Source organism: Meriones unguiculatus, chromosome 10 (assembly GCF_030254825.1).
Source record: "Meriones unguiculatus strain TT.TT164.6M chromosome 10, Bangor_MerUng_6.1, whole genome shotgun sequence".
Taxonomy (NCBI): domain Eukaryota; kingdom Metazoa; phylum Chordata; class Mammalia; order Rodentia; family Muridae; genus Meriones; species Meriones unguiculatus.
This window is the reverse complement of record NC_083358.1, coordinates 17,479,566-17,500,956: the sequence shown is the minus strand read 5'-3', so window position 1 is coordinate 17,500,956 and position 21,391 is coordinate 17,479,566. Positions and strand designations below refer to the sequence as shown.

Here is a 21,391-nt window from a genome sequence, read left to right as displayed (position 1 = left end):
GCACAAAGCTGGACACTGTCCTGACCCTCAGGAAAGGACACTTCTGGAACCCAGGTGTAAAGAATAAACGAATCAGCAGTCGCTGTGTCCACTGCACAGCTGTCCTGACCACAGTTCGCCCCACCACCTGAACCTGAGTGGGCCCTCACTGCCCAGGGCTTCACCTTCCCATCTACAGACACGCCGGAACTCCAACACACAGCGGAAGCAGGAGCTTGTTCTTCGGCTTTTATTTTGTTGCGGCACAGCCTGGAGGGAGGTCAGGAGATGAGAGAGGTGCATTTTTCTTTTTTTTTAAACTGCGTAGCACAAAGGTTTCTACTGATACTTACCCATGAGATCAAAATAAAACAGAAAGAAGGAGGCTCCTGAGCCTGGCTCATCAGCCTGTGTTTGACATTCAGAAGAAGCTGTCGTGGTCCAAAGGAGTGTCCTCTCCTGGCATCTCCAGCGAGTCTTCCGAATTGAAGCTGTATTGATTTTCCCTGATTGCTGCACACTCTCCTTTAAAAATAACCGGGTCTAATCCTGTGAGAGGAAGCACAGCCCGAAAGTCATCTCTGCCTGGGGGAGAAATGAATCTGGTCTATACCTGAAGGGGAAACAAAGGTTTTTTTTTTTGGGGGGGGGCTACACCAATGTTGGCTCTGAAGGCAGGGGGCAGGGTTTAATAAATTCAAGCCTCTGTTTAGCTAAAGGTCTCATTGCATTGAACTGTCTTGTTTGTTTCCAAAGAGACCTCTCGCTTCCCAGTTGAGGTGTTGTTTTTTCCCCCCAGTGTGCAGACACTCCACAGCTTTGTGTTTTTCCTTGACAGACATCCCCACATGCTCTCTTTTCAATCTGGAAGACATCGGGAAGGGGGGTGCCAGTGCTGAATGAGAGAAGGCTATTATATGCACCACAACCCAGCAGAGGGTCCCCCAGGCATCTCCGCTGACCTGGGGTGATTTAATAAGGGCTCACAATTGTCCTTTGCTGGTTTTCGTGGTCCCTAGCTGGGGAGGCTACAGTGTTAACCCCACATTAATTATCAGCTCTGTCCTCGGCTATCACAGTGACTTCCCACCCGTGGTGGCTGCTCATCACTGGAAGCATCTGGGACGACTTCAAACTGACTCCTGGGCCCTACCCGCCACCTGAATCTGCCCAAGGATGGGCCAAGAGTCTTTATTGTATCAAGTTTCTCAGGAGATTTTCTGTATTCTCCCCTCAACGAGAGGCTCTGCCAAGAAATCAGAGTCAACTAAAAAAAAAAAAAAAAAAAAAAAAAAAAAATCTGATCTAGAACAAGCCCAGTGGATGCTCAAGAAAGATAAGGCCATCCTAGGTGAGGGTATGAGAGCCGCTCACTGCTCACCTGTCCTCATTTACCCACCTACCCTGCCAGCCAGCCAATCAAACACTCACGGAGCTCAGTGACTGTGTAATAGACTTTACGCTGCAGGGATGGGGAGAAGACTCCGCCCTCCCGTGCTCACAGTTCCATACTGAGCCCAGTTACAGATGATGCTATCTCCGGGATTCCTCTAGGGGAAATAATCTGCTCTTCCCTCATAAAGACAGCAGGCAATATTCTGCTCAGAGCCTTCATTAGGCAGATAAATAACATTGATTTTTTTTTTCCCGCTGTTGATTTTTGAAATGAATTTAGATTAGGATTCCATTTGTAGTAATCATATGAAACATTCCCTTAAAATAAGCCTACCAAATGATAATATAGTGTGCTGCCACCATGTAAACAGTGGATGGCTTAAATTCATCTGAATACCAAGCATGACTGTTTGGTGGCCTCCTTTAACACTAAACGTGCATAGGTCATATAATTCAGCAGTTCCTTACAAAAGAATTTGTCCAATAAGAAGGAGTTACTCGGTTTTCCAGTACTATAACAAGCACCTGAGCCAATCATAAAGAGAAAGGTTTGTTTCAGTGCATAGTTTTAGAGGCATCAGTTCATAGCTGATTTGTCTTGTTTCTTATGGGTAGGGATATAAGGCAGAGTAAAGCCATTCACCTCATTCTGAGCCAGAGAGCCAGAGAGAGGAAGAGAACAACACTCTACTATCCCCTTTGATGCAAATCCCCAGTGACCTAAAGGCCCTCTAGGCCTTACTTCTCAAAACGCCCACCACCTATGAATAGCACTGAGCTACAGTCCAAGCTTTAATACATGAACCTTTGGGGGAACATACCAGATCCAAATCAAAGCAGAGAATAAACGTGTCCACACAAAGGCTTATGTGCTCATAGCAACTTTATTAACAGCATCCAAAAGCCAGAAACAGCTTGGATGTCCATCAACAAGAATGTTGATGAGTATCCATCCTATAAAGTACTGCTCCGCTTTTAACAACAATACTGTTCCGCATAACAACACTAACAATAAAATGTTTAGTATGAACCAAAGAAGTCAGGACTGGAAAGCATAGACGTCAGACTCCATTTCTGTGAAGCTGTGGGCAGAACTTATCCACTATGCCATAAAGCACAAATCCACAATGATGATAGCTTTTGTAACTTTCAAGGGAATGACAGGAGCAATCTGTCTACAGGAGTGGCAGTAGGTGCTTGGGTATGTGTATTTGTAGATGTTCTTCAAGCAATGGGCTGATGAGTTAATTTTGTAAGTAAACCACACCTCGATCAAATTGCTGTATTAGGTAATATCGAATAGGCAGAAATCAGAAGGTGGTAGCGGGGTGCCTGAGATTCAGGCAACAGGACTCCAGGCCTCAGTGGGAAGTATGCATCATCCTGAAACACGGATGAGAAGCTGTGATGAGCTAGGGAGACGATTTATCTCCAAAGAGAAGACAGGACTGTGTCTGTCAGCCAGGGACTTCTGCTGAGCCTGAATTCAAATGCGGCCAGAATGATTAAGTAAGCAAACTGAGCTGATACTTACAGTAAGATACAGGAGAAGAAGGGAGAAGTCCAGAACAAAGTCATGAAACAAAGTCAGAGCAGAGGGATGGGAGTGAGCCCAGCACCTTGGCCTTGGTGACATCCAAAGGCCTTTCTAATCTAATGAGTGATACCTGAACATGTGGGCTTCAGTGTCCACTAGTGCAGCCACCTAATTTGCCCTGAACCTCTTTACCCAGGACTTGAGTGTCAGCAAAGCTCACCAATGGGGCCAGCATTGGGATGTGTCAGTCAAGCAAGGTGCTGAGGGATTAGCATCGTGAGGGACAGGTTTGGTTTGGTTTGGTTTGGTTTGGTTTGGTTTGGTTTGGTTTGGTTTGGTTTGGTGGTTTGGTGGTTTGGTTTGGTTTGGTTTGGTTTGGTTTGGTTTGGTTTGATTTCTTTCAGGATCCCAATAGGAAGTGCCTCACATTCCTCACCCTAATCCCAGATCTGCTTTCTGTTTGATCTGAATGAGCAGATCCCCATTCATTCCTGTGTAGGCTTGGCCCTGCAGTTCAGGCAACACACCATTTCTGGTGTCCTGTTAAGGTCCCAAGGGAGCTCACAGTCAACAGAGAGTGAGAAGGAAAATGGGAGAGGGGAATTCCAGGAGTCTGGGCATGCTCGGAGGGGGAGATCCTGGATCCAGGCTGAGATGAGCAGTCTGCTAAAATTTGAGAAGTGAGACTGCTGAGATCTGAAGAAGGCAAGTCCAAGAAAGGGCCCAAGGCTGTCCTTCCAGATCTTTCTGGTGTAGGCTATGAAAATGGTCCTCAGAAAATGAGAGTCCAGGGGCCGAGAACCTGTAACTTACAATGCCTCCTCGCCTTGGTAGGTTTACGCCATGTGCCAAGCCCTACAGTGCCCTCGTGTCCCAGATGGAGTCCATCCCCGCCACCTCAGTGACCACCAGCTCACCAGCAGTCCCGCCCATGGTGGAGTCTACCGAGATGGACTACAGCGATTCCATCAAGTAAGGAGCCAAAACAATGCAGGCTTGTCCTTTGCTGCATCTTTTCCTCTCACTGAACTTCCATTCTCAATGCCCATCCCTCATCTGTCCATTCAGCCACACACTAGCCAACAGTTATGTGAGTGGATTCTGTGTGCTAGGCCCACCACTGGCTCTTCGAGTTAGAGAGCCGAGAACCATCTTTGCTCTCCGGTGGGAGACAGAGTTCTTACCCCTCCACCAAGTGAAGCTCTGCAAACAGGATGATAGTCAAGGTAGAGAACAGAAAGTAACATCAATACCCACCCATCAAATGCTGTGCCCTCACAATAAAATGCTCTGAGGAATCAGGAAATTCAGCTAGGTATGGTGGCACATGCCTGTCCCGCCAGCCCGAGGCTGGAGGATGATGAGCTTGAGGCCAGCCTGGGCTACAGAGTGACACCCGGTCTCAAAAACAAAGTCAGACATTATGAACTGAGGACGCATCCAAACTGAAGAATCGCCCATGCTTCCCAGCATGCCTTGTGAGTTGGATGTGAACTTGATGCCCCAGGAAAGGGTAGCTGCTGGGAAACTGAGCAGCATAGTGGCTCGCTATGCAGAGGAAAGCTGAGCACTGCCAGCTTAAGAGAAAGTGTCCCTTGGGTGATGCTCTCTACTTAACTCTGGGATATGGCAGAGAGGAAGAGAAAAATGGGTGTTGGGGGGAGGTAGGACTGGGCTGGTGGTGATTGCTGCCAAGTAAATGATTCTCTCACTTCCTTAAACTCCCCAGGACTATCCTTATGGATGACGAGGCTGGACCTGAAGAAAGAGAAAGCAAAAAACCCACAGAATCCACCGAGTTCTCAGAAGTACGGTTCCTTTGCTCCTGGGCAGGGTTAGCAAGTAAAAAAATCCTTCCCAAAGCTGAGAGAGAGAGAGAGAGAGAGAGAGAGAGAGAGAGAGAGAGAGAGAGAGAGAGAGGAGAGAGAGAGAAAGACCATGAGCAGAGCGCCAAGCGCAACACCAGCTGGTATGGAGCTGGCATGAGGCCAGGCCGCTTCTCCCCAGAGTGGGCACCTCATTCAGAGCCCAGGATACCTCAGGACATGGAAAGTGAAAACCTGGTGCTCTCCAGGCCTGGGTAGTCATGTGGTCTTCCCACTCCTTGCACAGGGGCAGCTAACAGAAAAATCTCTTTCTCAGGAATAATGCAGTATATGCAAAGTTTAAAGCCCTGGGCTAGAGAAATGTCCCAGTGGCTAAAGCCCCTGTTATGCTGGCCTGAGGACTTGGGTTCAGATCTCCAGCACCCATACAGAAGCCAGCCTCCATGTCACACACCAGGAATCCAGCACTGGTTGCATGGTCTGGCTGAACTGCTGAGCTTCGGGTTCAGTGAGAGACTGTGCCTCAAAAAGATAAGGTAGAGAGTAATCAAGACGTAAATATTGGCATTTAGCCTCCACATATATGAGCACAGGCACCTGCTCTCACATGTGCACACGATAAGCATGTATATACACATAAACACCCCATACACACATAACCCCACACACATATAAAGAATGCATATCCTTAAACACTTCCTCTAGAATGATAGACTAAGAAAGCCATTGGAGACACAAAGTTCTCCACTAGAAAGATATTTTATTACACCTTAGAAATAGCAAGAAAAGAAAAAAAAAAATTTAAAGTGCAAAATGAATTACTGTGTGCCCAAGCTAAGACAGAGTCGTGGCAGAAAGTGTGCATCAGCAGAGATTTTCATATATACAGGCAGGGAAGGGGACCAAATTGGTATAGCCTTTATGACATGTAACTTGGCAGGTTTATTAATACTTAAAATGCACACTTCTTCTTCCAAATTATCCTCCAGATATGCCTGTGTGTTTATATGAATATATAATTAGTCTTGTATGTCAAGCTTTGTTTATAAGAGCAAGAACATTTTGGAAACAACAATTCTTCCAACCAGAGATTGACTGAATAAACCAAATTACATCTGTACAAGGCAGTGCTACAGAATTCTGGTATAGAAAGCAAATCGCTTCTCCACCAGTTTGGTATAATTTCTAAAGTATTAAGTAAAAAGTGCTAGGTAAAAAAAAAAAAGGGCACATAGTGTGCTACCACTTGTGTCAAGGCAGAAGTATATAAAAACAACCACCAATAGCTATTTTTAATATTAGATATATATATGATTTATGATTAAACATATATGCAGGTTTGCCTGCATGTGTGTGTGTGTGTGTGTGTGTAGTGCCCACAGAGGCCAGAAAAGGGCATCAGATCCTCTAGAACTGGACACGTGGTTATAAGTGGTCAGGCAGGTGGTGGGAATAGAACCCAGATCCCTGCAAGGAGAGCCATTGCTTTTACCCACTGAGCCATCTCTTCAGCCCCAACAGCTAGCACTTGTTGAGCACCTACTATACTTTCCATAATTAAAAACATTTGTCTCTGGTGGTGAAAACCATTTTCTTTTCCCACGTCAAGCAGTCTGGCTGGCAGTGTTTATGTCTCTTAAATGGCAGCATAGATATATTTGCTTCTGCATAGAATACCTTAAGAAGTGCCAGGGTCAGGAGAGCAGGGCATATTCTTTTTCCTGTTCTGTTCGCCATTCTATCGCCAGCATCTAGAACTGGTCCGTTGTATGTCTAGAACTGGATCATCTTATTTCTTCTGTAAGTACTAGTCATATAAAGACTGTACAGTCAGTTAAGAGCACTTACTGCTCCTCCAGAGGATGTGAGCATCTGGAAGTTCCCAACCGCCTGTAACTCCAGCTGCAGAACATCTGCCATTGCCTTCCAGCCTCCGTGGACATCTCCAGTCTCAAATGCACACATATATGTATGAAAAGTATTTTAAAATAAATTTTTAAAAAATTAGTCAAATGAAGAAAATAAGTAGATGGAATCTACAAAAAAAAAAAAAAAAAAACCTAAACAATGGTTACCTAAGCGACAACTGAAGAGTAAGGAATATTGGTGGAAGTATTGTTTTTTAGCTGTATGCACTTTATTTTAAATAATATTTATCAACCACTTCCTATATTCCAGCACATGAAGTGCGGCTAGACATATATACACAGGGCAGAGATGTATATACACATGTGTGCACTGTAACCTATCAGTTGATTGTCATTTCTTTCCTTAGATCTTCCCCTGCTTTTTAATTTCACACATTTGTCTTCTGAATGTTCATTAATTTCCATCTTCAGAGACGCTTGCCATGGAAAATTCCACGCAATACAAAACAAAGTCAAAACAAAACTCCTTCGAATCCTGTCCTGCATAAGAAAATCACTACTGAAATTCTTAGCAGTCTCCAAGATAACCTGTTTCACAAAGCTCGGAATGAGTTTACACCCACCCATCCCCTCAGAGTGTGACCCACACAAATGAAACCACCTTCTCTCTCAAGAACGTGTTGTATGTATGGTTCCTGGCCCACAAATACACACTGTGTCACCTTCTGTGGATGGAGAGGCACTGACCCAGACTTTATTTAAAGCATGCTATTTCTTGTGGGCAGACAGCTTGTTTTCAGAGCTCCCTTTTTAAAGGACTCTGCTGTCCATATATGTACATTTGGGAAATTTATTGTTACAGGGGAAAATGTCCAGTTTTTTTTAAAATGTGTTTTCAATTACATGGTCTTGTGTTAGGGATTGGGGGTGGGGGTGGGGTGCCTATGACATGCGTGCAGTACCCATGGTGGCCAGAAGAGAGAGCCAGGTCCCCTGGAGCTGCAGTTACAGGTGCCCGCGGTGCTGGAAAACAAATGGGGTCCTCTGCAGCAGCAGTACCTGCTCTTCGCCACCGAGCCGTAAAATCTCGCCATCCCCCACACGCCCCATGTTTATCATCATGTTCGCCACAGTTTCTTTTTCTGTAAGGGAAGGAGAGGCGTGCATTGATGATGAACTGTTGCACATGCTTGCTTGCTATTCCTCACTCTCATTCCCAGGCAATGAAATACAGCTCTGTAGGAACAGACAGAAGCCAGAGCCAGGTAGACTACCCAGAATCCCTGTGGATCTTTGAACAGGAGGAGATGCTTTCCATTGGGATAGAGGAAGTAAGTGAGACCCCTGAGGTCCTTAATCACCCAGCAGGGCTGCGTACAAGCCCCACCTCCTCCTCCTCCTCCTCCTCCTCCTCCTCCTCCTCCTCCTCCTCCTCCCCCTCCCCCTCCCCCTCTTCCTCCTCCTCCTCCTCCTCCTCCCCCTCCTCCATTTTGGGAACTAACATCTACCGAGAGCATTTCCCCTGTTACCTTCACACGTGTTCGGGAGTCAAAAGTCAGGAACGAGTCTGTCCACTGACAAGATGTAACTCGCCCCCTGCAGACCCCTCGCCCTGACAGCTGTTCCCATGCGGGATGGCTTTCTCTCCCCGCGGGTGTCTGACGACTTTCTCTCCCCGCGGGTGTCTGATGACTTTCTCTCCCTGCAGGTGTTTGACATTTTGCCCCTCTATGGAGTTCTGCAGCCGTACAGCAGCCATCAGATCTCCTTTACCTTCTACGGACACTGTGACATCACGGCGCGGGCCAAAGCTCTGTGCGAAGTGGAGGGAGGGCCTACGTATGAAATCATACTGAAGGGAGAGGCTTCCCTGGTCAGCTACTCCTTTGACACGACTAACATTAACTATGGATTACAGGTAGTGCAGCTATCAGGTGGGGGTGGTCTGGGTTTGCCTTAAACGCAGATCGTAGCCCTCCTCCTTGAATCCCCCTCGGTCTCACCACGCATGCCCTTTATCCCTAACGAGCTTCCCTGCCTCAGCTCCCCTGCTCGCCACCGTTTTCTCCTGCTCTTCTCACTGTTTTCTCCAGCTAAGCGTCAAAGACTTCTGTTTTTTTGGCTAGAAGCTACCATGGCTGTTCTGTTTCTCTCCTTAGCACTATTTCCTCATGCCCCTCTCTTCACAATCTGTGGGGCTCTTTTGCCACCCTCCCCTAGACAGGCCACATGCAAGCAGCCAGTGCTTCCAAGCGCCCACCTGAGTCCCACGCCGCCTCACCCTAACCACTACAGGACTTCATCAAGCCATACCTAAATTTTTGTTTTGATGTTTCTGTTTTTGATTTCTAAAGACAAGAGGCTTGTGCAACCCAGACTTGTCTCAAACTCACTGCATAGCCAAGGGATGCCCTCTGCTTCCTGATCCTTCCATCCATACCTCCCAACTGCTAGGATTACATGCGTGCACAATGACACCTGGCTGCCGGGCCTAACTATGACAGCCATGGGCTCACACTGTGGTCTATTCAGTGGGCCCGGCATTCGGTCGGGGGCTTCACATTTCAAAAACAAGCTCCCTGCCATGTGACATCAATCCCGCTGGTCCACAGACACACACAAGCAAGGGACTGCATCACCACTGACCCTGAGTGGGCACCATTGTCAGATAAGGTATGTCTCCATCCCGTCAGTCCCTGGGCAGTTCATCCCAGCAGAACAGTATTGAGAAAAAGAGCAGGTTGGTTTTTGTATTGTTTCATTAGTTCTGTTTTGTTTAAAATCTCGTCTGGATTCCCACTGTTACCTTAGGAACATCACCTCACCTCTCCAAGCGTCAGCATCTTTCACCTACAAGATGGGCAGGGGCAGCAATGCCTACCCCAGCGGTCAGTGCTTTTGCCCTGGTCACAGTAGACATCCAATCACCATGAGTTCCCTCCTCTGTCACCCATCAGGTCACTTGGGATGTCCCAAGCCTTTCTTTTCTTTTTCACCCTAGAGTCTTTTTTTAATGGTTTATTCTTAGAGAATTTCATACAGTGCATTTTGATATTTGCCTCCTCACCCAACTCTTCTCAGCTCCTCCCCAACCTCCCCCACCCAACTCTTCTCAGCTCCTCCCCAACTTCCCCCACCCAACTGGTTCTGTCTTGCACATGGTCCCCCCCTCCCCACTAAGACCTGTTTGTACCGACTGACTGTTCCGGAGTTCGGGATCTGCCCTGGAGTGTGATACCAGTTTTGTCACACCATCAGCGAACAAACAAACAGCGACTGGGCTAGGGCGTGGTGCTTCATGCCCCCCCCGCCCCCGTGCCTATGTGCAGCTGCTTGTTGAGTCTTCCTTAAAGTTGCCCACCACACCCGGCTCTCCCAGCCCTTCCACCCTCGCTTCCATGTAGATCCCTGAGCCTCGGGAGGAGAGGTGTGGTACAGGCATCTCACTTACAAGTGAGCACTCTGAAGTCGAGGAAATCTACATGTTGGCCAGTTGTGTGGCTCTGTTATTGCCATCCACCACAAAAGGAAGCTTCTCTCATGAGGGTTGAGAGATGATGCACTCATCAATGGGTGTAATATTAAAAGTCATTAGGAGTCATTTTGCTACTATGTCCACTTAGCCCAGCTTTTCCCTGGCCCCTGACCTATCCAGCCACAGGTCCTTGGCCTCAGTGGCAGGTGTACCTCCCATCTTGTGGGGTAGACCATATATCCAATCAAAAGGTAGTTTGTTGCTGCTGTAACGTTTATGTTACTGTACCACTGGGTGTATCTTGCCAGGCACGTCACGGTACCTCACGGGATGCACAACTAGGTGAGACCGATGATTACTTTTCTCTCCCAGAAGCTCTTATAGCCCCTCCCAACACTCTGAAAGCAGCCAGCAGGACTGTAACTCCCAGTAGAGTGCCAGGGAGGCCTCTGAGTATTCTGTGATACAAGTATATCTTTGGCAATAGGGTCTTACTGTCAAGCCCTGGAAGAAAACCTATAGTTTCAGCAACAGCCTATAATACATGGGGAGCCTGTGAGACCCCTTCTCTTCTGTGGTTTTGTTTGGGGTTTTTTGAGACAGGGTCTCTCTGTGTAACCCTGGAAACTCATTATATAGACCAGGCTGACCTCCAACTCATAGAGACCTACCTGCCTCTGCTGCCTAATTAGTGGGGTTATAGAACCACCACGCCTACCTGTTAAGCCCTTATCTTACTGATGCTCCCTACACAGATACCAGATTGACTGTAAACCCCCCCCCCATTATAAGCTATCCATTTCTGTGGCCAAGCTGGTTTACCCACTGCCTCTAATGCACCCCAGCCCCTTCTGCCTCCACATTTTCTCACACGCTGCTGTTCTCATGTTCCACTCTGCCACCTCCAGACCTGTTCCTCCTGTCAGTCACAGCTCAGGCCCCTTCCAAAAGCTTACTTTGTCTTTACCTTCGCTTGACACTCATCTCAGCCATAGTACTCTTTCTAGCTGGGGTAGGGGCGGCAGCCAGGTAATTCTCTGTGTGCTTCTTAGATTGTATGTCATGTACTTGGAGACTGTAATTCTGAGCCAATTTTTACTGCATTTGATTTCTGTTATAAAGCTAGAGCAAGTAATCATTGAATTGTGTGTGTAAATGGAAGGCTGCAACTGCATTCACATTTTTCCAGCACTGGCTGCTGTCTTCTCTGCTGTGTGAGCCAAACAGAATTTGCTTTTCTTCTATAGCCTCCAAGGTCCTCTGGTAAACTCATCTCTGCAACTCGGCCACCCTACATGTTCCCAGTTCTATCTAAGACAGCTAGTTTTGTCCTGGTTTTTCCTGGGAACCCCTAAAGTATGCCTCAGTTTGGGGGGTGTTAAGCCTACTGTATGAGCTGGTGAATTATGTTAGCAAATCTCAACTGGCATATAATGCCTATGGTCCCTTACATAAATGGGAAAATTCGTTCTAGAACATTCTGAATTTGAATTGTGTGTTTTTAATAGGATAAGATCAGAAGCAAATCCTCTCAGTTCAGAAACTTATTTCAAGATTCTCTGGAACTTATTAGAAAACTTATTTCAAGAGTCTCCAGGGAGCCTCCTGCCCCTGGGAGACCCTTTATGATCAAATATGGATTGATCATTGTCTTATGGAATGTAGGAGCACATGTCTGGGTGGGGGGCACATTTGTCAGGCTGAGAGAGAATCCCACAGACAAGTAACAGCCTTCTTCCACCTTCTCTCCAGCTGTTTGACCACGTCACGGAACGTGAAATCACACTGAAAAACATTGGGAAAGTTGGCTTTGAGTTCAAGGTTCTGACTAGCTACCAGTCTTCGCCGAAGAACCTTCTCCCTGGAGTACCACTCATCCTGCCCCAGTCGGTGAGTTAGAACCGAGAGGGCTCACAGCAAACAGACAAGCCTCACGTGGGGCAGGGAAGTGTCACTGCCCATACAACAGGTGTGACTTGTCATACATAGTGGCACATACCTGCAATTCGAGCATTCAGGAGGGTGAAGCAGGAGGATCAGGGAAAACTGACCCTTGGCTACTTAGCAAGTCTGAGGCCATTCTGTGTTATATGAGCCTCCGTTGACTGATGGATTGGTGGGTGGGTGGAGAGATGGATAGACAGATAGACTTTAGAACACCCGTTCATTGAACAGTCATTTACCACACCCTACATTGCCTGTTTCCAGATCAACAGACATGTGATGAACCAGCTGGATACAGTTTATGGATTTTCCCCATAACAAATTTAATTTGCATCAGGTGTGGTGGTGCATCTTTCAAATCCCAATACTCTGGAGGACCTTACTTACATCCAAGGCCACCCTGGGCTGTATAATGAGATACTATCTCCACAGGGGGGTATCCCTTTCAGAGATTTCCTTGTTCCTTGGCACTTCCTTCATACCAGCTATACCCAGTGAAAGCAACTTTCGGTTAGCATGCATGAAAACACCTGCAGCCTGCAAAGAGCCACTCCACCTCAGAAGCAAGGGGGCAAGTTGCCCCTGTTGATATTATGCTGATCTGGCAGGTTTTAAAAAAACTTCTGTTGAATTTTTCTCCTTGTAAAGATGACACATGATTATTGTGAGTCAAGAAATATAAAAAAATGTATAGAATTAGTTTATAATTATACGTAATCTTTTTTTTTTTTCAAGATTTAGTTTTATTTATGTGTGTATGTGAACCCAGGAAGGCCAGAGTTGAACTTCAGATCCCTAGAACTGGGGTCCCAGGCATTTGGGAGGCACCTAACCCAGGTCCTCTGTAGGAGCAGTAAGTGCTTTTAAACCACTGCACCATTGCTCCAGCCCCTGTTCACAATCTTAAAATCCAGACATAAGGAATGCTGTTCTCTCTCATGTGTCATTCATTCCCATGCCCATCACCAGTCCCATGGGCCCTTGGCCTGGGCATCCGTACATTAACTCTGTACTATTGCCGTTGCTGTGGCTTTTAAACCTGAGCTGGTATCTGTTAAATCAACTCCCCTTTGTTCTTTCTCCTGGTTTGCCTTAACTATTCTTTCAAATCTGCATCCATGTTTTATTTTTCTAACTTCCTCGGTTGAATGCTGACTTTTGTTTCTTAAAAAATAGTGGGAAACATAGCACCATTGTTCACTGAATACACCTTGCCTCATGAACTTTCAGAATTAAAAATGCAGTGGTGGCCCTCACCTTTAACCCCAGCACTCAGAAAGCAGAAGCAGGTGGATCTTTTTGAGTCTGAGGCTTGCCTGGTCTATAGAGCAAATTCCAGGACATCCAAAGCTACACAGAGAAACCCTGTCTTGAAATGACAAAGGGCAGAAATCAGGCTAAAGAGATGGTTCAGTGTCTAAAAGGACCAGGGTTTGATTCCCAGCACCCACATGCCAGCTCATAACGGTCCTTAACTCTGGTTCCAGAGGATCTGATGCCTTGTTTTGGCCTCCATAGGCACCAGGCCTGTGAATGGTGCACAAATGCAAGCAAAACACTCATTCACATAAAGTAAAAAAATATCTTTAAAATGTGGACATTTTATTCATTTGCATAACCATTATCACAATTTTCATTATTTTCTAAGTTATCTAGGATGATGTATTTCTTTTTATTTACAAATTACAACACTTTAACATTTTTATTACATTTATTTGTTTTGGGGTGGGGTCCAGTGCATGTGCGGAGGCAGGAAGGAACAGTCACTCGGTGCTCTGCTCCCGCCGCGTTGATCCAGGAGATCACGTTCAGACCATCAGGTTTGGCGAGCACCATCGCCCAATGAGTCAAACAGTGTGGTCCCCTCAGATCCCACTTAGCACATGAGCTGTTGTATTTAGGAGTCTAAAATGATTTTTAACACCAAAGAATATAAGGGAAAAAAATCATGTTTCTGAGACCACAGAGTGCAGATGATCAGGAATCTCTACAAAGCTAACCAGAAAACTGCAGCATTCAAATGTGCCTTATCTTTTGTTTGTTTGATTACTTTTCCTAAGACTAAGTGGTGTACAGAAAGAGTTTGCCCTCCTCCACATTTACTGTCTATAAATAGAGAACACTGTGCGCTGGGACTGGGCAAAGCGCTTGTCCTGCAAGCGTCAGCACCCATGTCCACGCTGGTGGGCACGGCGGCCCACCTGCAGCCTCAGCCCTCAGCAGGTGGAGACAGGGAATGCCTGGAGCAAGCTCCTCTCGAGGCTAGTCAAATCACCGAGCTCCAAGTTCAGATGTTTAACAGGGAAGGTGATGGAAGAAGACACCCAGTGTCAGCCTGTCCTCACACATGTGCACGCGTGCATAGCCAAATACACGTGACCCACATACATGTGAGCATGCGTGCACAGCCCCATCCACATACAGACTCAGAAACTTGGTGGGGGGAGCGATAAATATGATCAAAATACCTTACCTGACATTCTCACAGCATTAGTTTTTGAAAATATGTAACTATGGAATTTTTGGTTGTATACATGTTCATCTCTGCATTGACATGTAAGGCTTTACTTCCATTGAATGTTCCTCACAGACCACGCATTGCCTATTTTACATGGTCTCTTCCAACCCTTAAAGACTTTTGCCTTGAACCCACTTACTTCCATTGGTCTCAACACGGCAGCTTCTGGTTGTCCTGCCTCTCGCCATTCTCCATAGTTTATTTCATCTTGGTTTAGGTTGCTCACTCGTAAAATACGCATTGTTAAATTGTATTGTCTTTCATTGGTATAATTGAGATTTGTGGTATTATTTCCTTTCTTGCATTTTCTCTACGGAAGTTTTCTAATTGTTCTTTTTTTTTTTTACCTTTTTCTAATTACTATATATATATTTTTTTGTCTCAAGCTTCCCTTTGTTAGCATCTGAGTTTACATTTGGCGATAGCTATTAAAATTACTCTTTGATCAAAATTTTCTTATCTAATTATCTCAAACATATGATAATCCCACATGTGTAAAATGAAATGTGAATAATACTGTTTTCTGCATAAACTAGCAGCAATATAAAAAAAACAGAAACAAACTGTATGTATGAAGGCATTAAAACTGCAGAATGATAATCAGCAGTTAAAAAGGGGGATTAATGTTCACTGTCTACTTGATTGGCTTTAGAATCACCATGGAAACAAACCTGTCTTGTGTGTCTACGAAGCTGTTTTCAGAATGGTTTCCATGAGGAGCTGCAGTGTGTGGGGATCAGAGGCTGCCCCACACCATGACAGACTATGTTCTCTCTTAAGTAAACCCTTCCTTTCATCCTTCTGTCCTTCCTCCCCGTCCCTCCCTGTCTTCTCCCCTCGCATCTCATGGCTGTTTTTGCCAGGTATTCTGTCACAGAAATGAAAAGAGGAGCTAAGGCAGGAACTTAAGTGTCCTGTGAGACCCCTTGCAGCTTCCTCAGGTGTGCCTCGCTCACTTCTTCTAACCTTCTGCCTGCGCGCTGCATCCCTTTGCCAGTTTCACTTTGTGCCCTTTGGTTGTAATAAATCATATATGTGAGGATGACTTATTGCTGAGTCCAAGAAGTCTTCCTGGAGAAGGCACATGTGGCATTTGAACAACTTTGTCCAGCCTCTCAGAAAACAGGCATTTTAGTTGACAATCATCCCCTCCTACCCCTCCACCCGTAATAAGTTGTGATAACCTGAGACCTGCCAGGGAGACTCGTTGGAGATTGCAGGGGTTTTATTGGAACTTTGCCACGTAACAAAATTCCCTGAGAAATTGACATAAACTGTGTTGTTTGTACAGATGAGGTAAGGTAAGAAAGCCCAATCAGGGAATGGCAAGAACCTTCCAGAACGTTGGCTCCCAGATGCCAACCAAGAATCAGCCTTGTAAGAGGCCTTTGTAGAATCCAGGGCCTTTAGGCTGCTGTGCTGGTCCCTTTTTAATTCAGAAGCCTCCTTTGTGGTTGAATGGGATTTTTTTCTGTATGTTTTTCTTTCCCTACATGCCAGCTTTACTATTGTGAAGCCAAATTCTTATCATGAAAACAAATGTTTGCAGAATGTAGAACTGTCCATGAATATTTGGCATTTAACAAAATAGAAACATTTGCCTGGCAGGGTTGCCTGAGAACTGTTTCTATTGAGAAAAATACATTGCAAGGGTATACAGAGGTAGAAACTGGGACAGCTCCCCTCACCCCAGAACACCAAGCACAGGAGAAAACAGCTCTGCAGGGAAACAGCAAAATCGTGTGGACTGCTGAGGGGAGGAGCAAGTAAAGGGGATAAAGAAGGCGTGAGGATAAATCCCCCCAACAGAAGCACGGCACCATTTGCATGAGTATTGTGGACATCCACGCACACACATGTGAGCATGTGCTCATGTACACTGATGTGCATACATGCACACACTCGCACACACCACCCCATCAAATGTACATGCTCTTACACAGCGATTCTTGAGGGTGAGGGTCTTATGAAATTCAGGCACGAGAGTCAAGAGCATATTGAAGTAAGAACATATAAGGAAGCACAAGAAGGGAGAAAAAGAGTAATGGCTTCTCATAGGAGTTGAGACAGGCAAGTGTCACTGTCAGTTTTGTGATCTGAGATAAGTTTATTGACTCCACCAGGATTAATATATCTCCAGCTCCTGTGCATCAGATCAAATATAGATCGATACATAGCAGTATGTTGTCATTGTTTTATTATTCTCTATGCTGTGGCTTATTTTTTTCTTATCCTCATTTAATAGGTTTTCCCCCCAAGAGTATATGTTATTCCTGAGGTTTTTTTTAGTTTTTTTTAATTTATTTATTTTTTTATTAATTACAATTTATTCACTTTGTATGCCAGTTATAGCCCCCTTCCTCAGCCCCTCCCTATCCCACTCTCGCTCCCTAATCTCCTCCCCTAGTCCACTGATAGGGAGGTCCTCCTCCCCTTCCCTCTGACCCTAGCCTATCAGGTCTCATCAGGACTGGCTGCATTGTCTTCCTCTGTGACCTGGCAAAGCTGCACCCCACTCAGGGAGATTTTTTTTTAACGTGCCCTGGGGAGGATTTTTAAAAAGAGACATGCACGGTGGTTCACACTTGTAACCCCAACTCTGAGGAAACAGAGACAGGCGCCCTGGTCAGCCAGCTCAGCCTACTTGGTGAGCTCCAAGCCAACGAGAGAGCATGCCTCAGAAGCCAACATGCACACTCTGAGCAGCGACACCCAAAGTTGCCCTCTTCCTTACACGTGTGTGTGTGCGCGCACACACACACAGAGAGAGAGAGAGAGAGAGAGAGAGCAAGAGTTCAAAAATTGTGAAGAGCTCAATAAGAATGCATCATAAACACTTCTGTAGCTAAAATGTGGCCAGTCGTACTTTCCCAGTTGAGGTTCCAGCCCCATTTGTAACTTATTGTCAGTCTTGTAATTTACAGTCATGCGATTCCCACACCTCCTGCTTTCTGACCACTAACCTGCAGGTTTATTTTTACCTCGTTCATAATTTTAATGTTTCACAAAAGTATTTTATGTGTACAAAATGAATCCATGAAGCAAGTGTTGGACTCAAAAAGCACAATAACTCTAAACTATGGTTGTTAAATCCAGACTGTGGCTAATATCCTAGTATGGCTCTATAGCTTGGTATGTGTGCAGTCAACTCTACAAAATGGCCCCGGGGGTTTGCTCTCCTGGATCCTGCCCCTACATGCTTGTAACCAAGTTAGCTGTCTCTGAAGCTTTACTTGAAAACAGCATAGTTGGGACCGTAGCGATAGCTCTGTGATTAAGGGCATTGGCTGTTCTTCCAAGGACCTCGTTTCAAGTGCTAGTGTCCACTCGGTGGCTCACAACCATCTGCAACTCCAGTCCCAAGGAATCTGATGTCCTCTCCTCGCCTCCACGGGAACCAGGCACATATGTGGTCCACAGACCCGCTCACCACACAAAATAAAACAATTTAAATGGTACAATCAGACGCAATCCACCACAACTTGCTTTTCTTCCACCCAGCATTATGATTTTTTAAGATTCATCCACACTGTTGCATCGTAACAATTGATCGTTCATTTTCACTGCTGAATAATGATCCTTTCTAGCCATATTGAAAGTAGTTTTCCAGCTTCCTTTGAAACCACATTTAGTTGTAGAAGGTTAGTTAGCCAGTAGTTTCTCATTAGAAACAGTTCCACTATGGATCTCTTACATATCTCAAAGGTAGATGTTTTCCTAGGGACTTCTGTCGTAGGCTGCTTTAGATGAGGGCATGAAAGGCTTCATTCTGTTTCTTTGTGTTGGGCTTAGTCTTTCAGACTAAAGGTCTCTCTAAGTGGCCCAGGATGGACTTGAACATAAAATCCTCCTGTCTCCACTAAGTCCCAGATTCTATTCACAGGCCACCACACATGACTTCTATGCTTGTCTCCCTGTGTGCTTGCTCCTCTTGAAGTCCCACCCACAGGCATATCAGCATCTCCTGTGAGGCAGCTTCTCACCAAAACTTGGTAAATTTTACTAACCTTATGGTTAAAGAGAAGTTTAGTATCCTGTTAGTTTGCATTTCCCTCATGACTCGTAAAGGTTAAGTACTTTCCCTGTTTTAATCCTGAGCCAATAGAATCCTGGTGTTATCTCCACACATGCTTTCAAATTATACTATAGAGTCAAAGGGATAAAAGCAAAATGGCACTGGCACACACACAACACACACACACACAAGCCAAACAAAACAAAACAAAAACAGAGTAGACAAAGAGATTGACAGACTAGAATTGATGGCCCAAAAATACAATCAGAGAAAAGAGAGCATCTTCAAATAATGGTGCCGAGAAAGCCGGATTTCAATGGATAGAAAAATGAAACTAGATCCTTACCTCATCCTTCACAACCTTCAACCCTAAATGGATCAAAGACCTTAACATACAACTTGCTAGTCTGGCAGGGTGTTGTGGTGCACACTTTTAATACCAGCACTTGGGGGCAGCAGAAAGTGCATCTCTGTGAGTTCAAGACCAGCCAGGTACTGCAAAATCACCAAAGGAAAAAAAAAGCATATTTCAACTTATAGGTACAGGTGAGAAATTTCTGAATAAGACTCCAGTAGCACAGGAAATAAGGCCATCAATGTGTGACTCTGTTCTCATGAAACTTAAAAGCTTCTGCAGAGAGAAAGAGAATGTGCAGTAATTGAATGGTCAGCCCACAGAGTGGGGAAACATCTCTGCTAGTGGTTCGTTCTGTGGAGAAAAACTAGACACTGAAAAAGAACCGACCTACTTAAAAATGTTTCTTTTTGTTCCTTGTATTCCTCTTCTACGCAGTGCCTGTCCCTGCACTACCTGCTTCCCTGTGGTTTAACTGTCATTTTTCTTACATCACCATGGGAATAGACCTGAGGGGAGGTGTGTCCAGCTACCCATAAGAAACATAAGCCCATTGCACACTGTCAAGCTCTGTCTGATCTCTCTACCATGTAGGGGTTTATCCACTCAAATAAGGAACAGGTGTTGAAAGTCTACTACTTGCCTGGAATACCTGAGGTCTTTCAAAGAAGCTTCCAGATACAGATTGCCCACCTGGACCCAGAGAAAATCACTCTGTATGGAGAGGGTGTTTTTCCTCGGATCAGCCTTGACCTGCACAGGAACCTCAAAGGTACCTCCAACCCACGGCAGTGACTTATCCTCAGGGGGCAAAAACTGCCAGTGTTTTCTTTAGCTTTGCTTTGCATCTTTGAAGATTGACTGCTACTCACTTTGTTGGGTCATTTTATTTGTTTGAAAAATCTCTAGTACTCTTCTGTGTTGTGCCTCAGTGACCAGAGTTAAATTTGTCTCGGGCTGTGGCCATTGCAGACTAAGACTCCTGGCCGATTTTGCCATCATTAGACTGCCTATAAAAGGGTCTGGAAATGTCACCCCAGAGGCGGTGACATTTGGGCCAGTGTATATTCCTTCAGCCAATATATCTCTCCCAGTCTCCTGTCCCAGTAACACACTCGGCATCTTTGTGATGGAGCTGAAGTCTGATATAGAGCTCTTGAAGTATAATTGTCACAGGAAAGCAGCCAGAGCCTTCCAACCCTTTCTCAGGGTTTACATGCTTAAGGGCAGAAATTAGATACTACTAATTATTTCCCAAATGCCTAGCTCCCTGTGGTCCCCAGAGCTGTCTTCCTGCGCCAGGCTGGATTCTACCTTGGTAGGCCCCAATACTTGGCAGAGAGGCTCTTTTAGCTGACTCTTCCTGACCCAAGGCAGACCCAAAGGTTACTACAAACTGCTTGCTCTTCGTGCCTTCTCTTTTTCATTCTTTGGATCTACTTCCCCTACAGTGTTTCAGACTAAAGCCCACTCCCCGGCCCTCCTGCTCTTAAAGTCACACACTCACCCACTCCACTAAACGGATTATCCATTGAATTATAACCATCGGCTCCCTGAAAGTATGATGTTTTCATATTACATTGTGTCATAATCTGTATAATGTAAATGTTAGTGAAGCTGAGGCCACACTGTATTCTGGAGCTAGAGCTCCAGCCAAAGGAGCAGAGCCAAGCTCCACACGTAACCCTGAGTCCTCGGATCCAGTCAGAACTGGCTCCAGGGCCTTGGCTCTGAAGTCTACACATGCGCAAGTCCCACACATAAAATGGCGCGGCACGGAGCCGAGACACATCCTCCCTCTCAGTTCAACCTCCCACAGGATTCAGCATTATTATTCACTTCCAGACTCTCATCCTGCCCGGCACAATAGGAGTGGTGTGTAAATAGTGCTGGCACTCGAGTGCCAGTAGGTAACAAGAAAAAGTCTGTACAGCTTCAGTGCAGACGTGCTGCTTTTCCAAACAGTTTTGGTCCATGACTGTTCGGATTTATAGATCCAGAACCTGCAGGTACAGAGAGCCAGCGGTGAGGGTTATGAAGAAGCCCTTTGTCTCACGGTTGAAAATCGTGTTTCCTGTTAGCGTCATAAGACAGAGGGTGTGGTTCCAGAAGGGCTTCTCAGTTACTCAGATCTGAACACCATTTGGCCTTAAGAACTGGTGTTGACTACAGCTTCAACATATCCCATATTTTTTTGACAAAAGGCTTTTTAATTTCTTTGCCTACTTTTACCTCCAAAGCATTTGCAGTGACTTTTGGTAAGCCTAGTGTCGGAAATCCCTCTGCCAACTGTCGACCCTCCTTCACTGAGGACATCATGACTCACTCAGATTTAAAGTAGCTTGGCCCTAGCATATCTTTTCTATTATCTGGGAGGGACTTAGTATGTGGAAAGCCGCTGAAAGCATGACTAGCTAACTTGGTTCGTCCAGCACTGAAGGGAGCTGTAGGATGGAGGTTTAATATGAGAACTGATCAG

General features: G+C 45.6%; 1 protein-coding gene across 1 annotated transcript in view; it reads left to right on the top strand.

Moving 5' to 3' along the window:
• The window catches only part of Hydin (HYDIN axonemal central pair apparatus protein), a 355,607-nt gene that overhangs the window by 206,580 nt on the left and 127,636 nt on the right, over positions 1 to 21,391 (top strand). The window contains exons 24-29 of the mRNA XM_021632513.2: positions 3,746 to 3,883; positions 4,641 to 4,719; positions 7,826 to 7,936; positions 8,314 to 8,523; positions 11,833 to 11,970; positions 19,507 to 19,684. Of these exons, the coding sequence (XP_021488188.2) occupies positions 3,746 to 3,883; positions 4,641 to 4,719; positions 7,826 to 7,936; positions 8,314 to 8,523; positions 11,833 to 11,970; positions 19,507 to 19,684 (854 nt within the window). The remainder of the gene's footprint in view (positions 1 to 3,745; positions 3,884 to 4,640; positions 4,720 to 7,825; positions 7,937 to 8,313; positions 8,524 to 11,832; positions 11,971 to 19,506; positions 19,685 to 21,391) is intronic.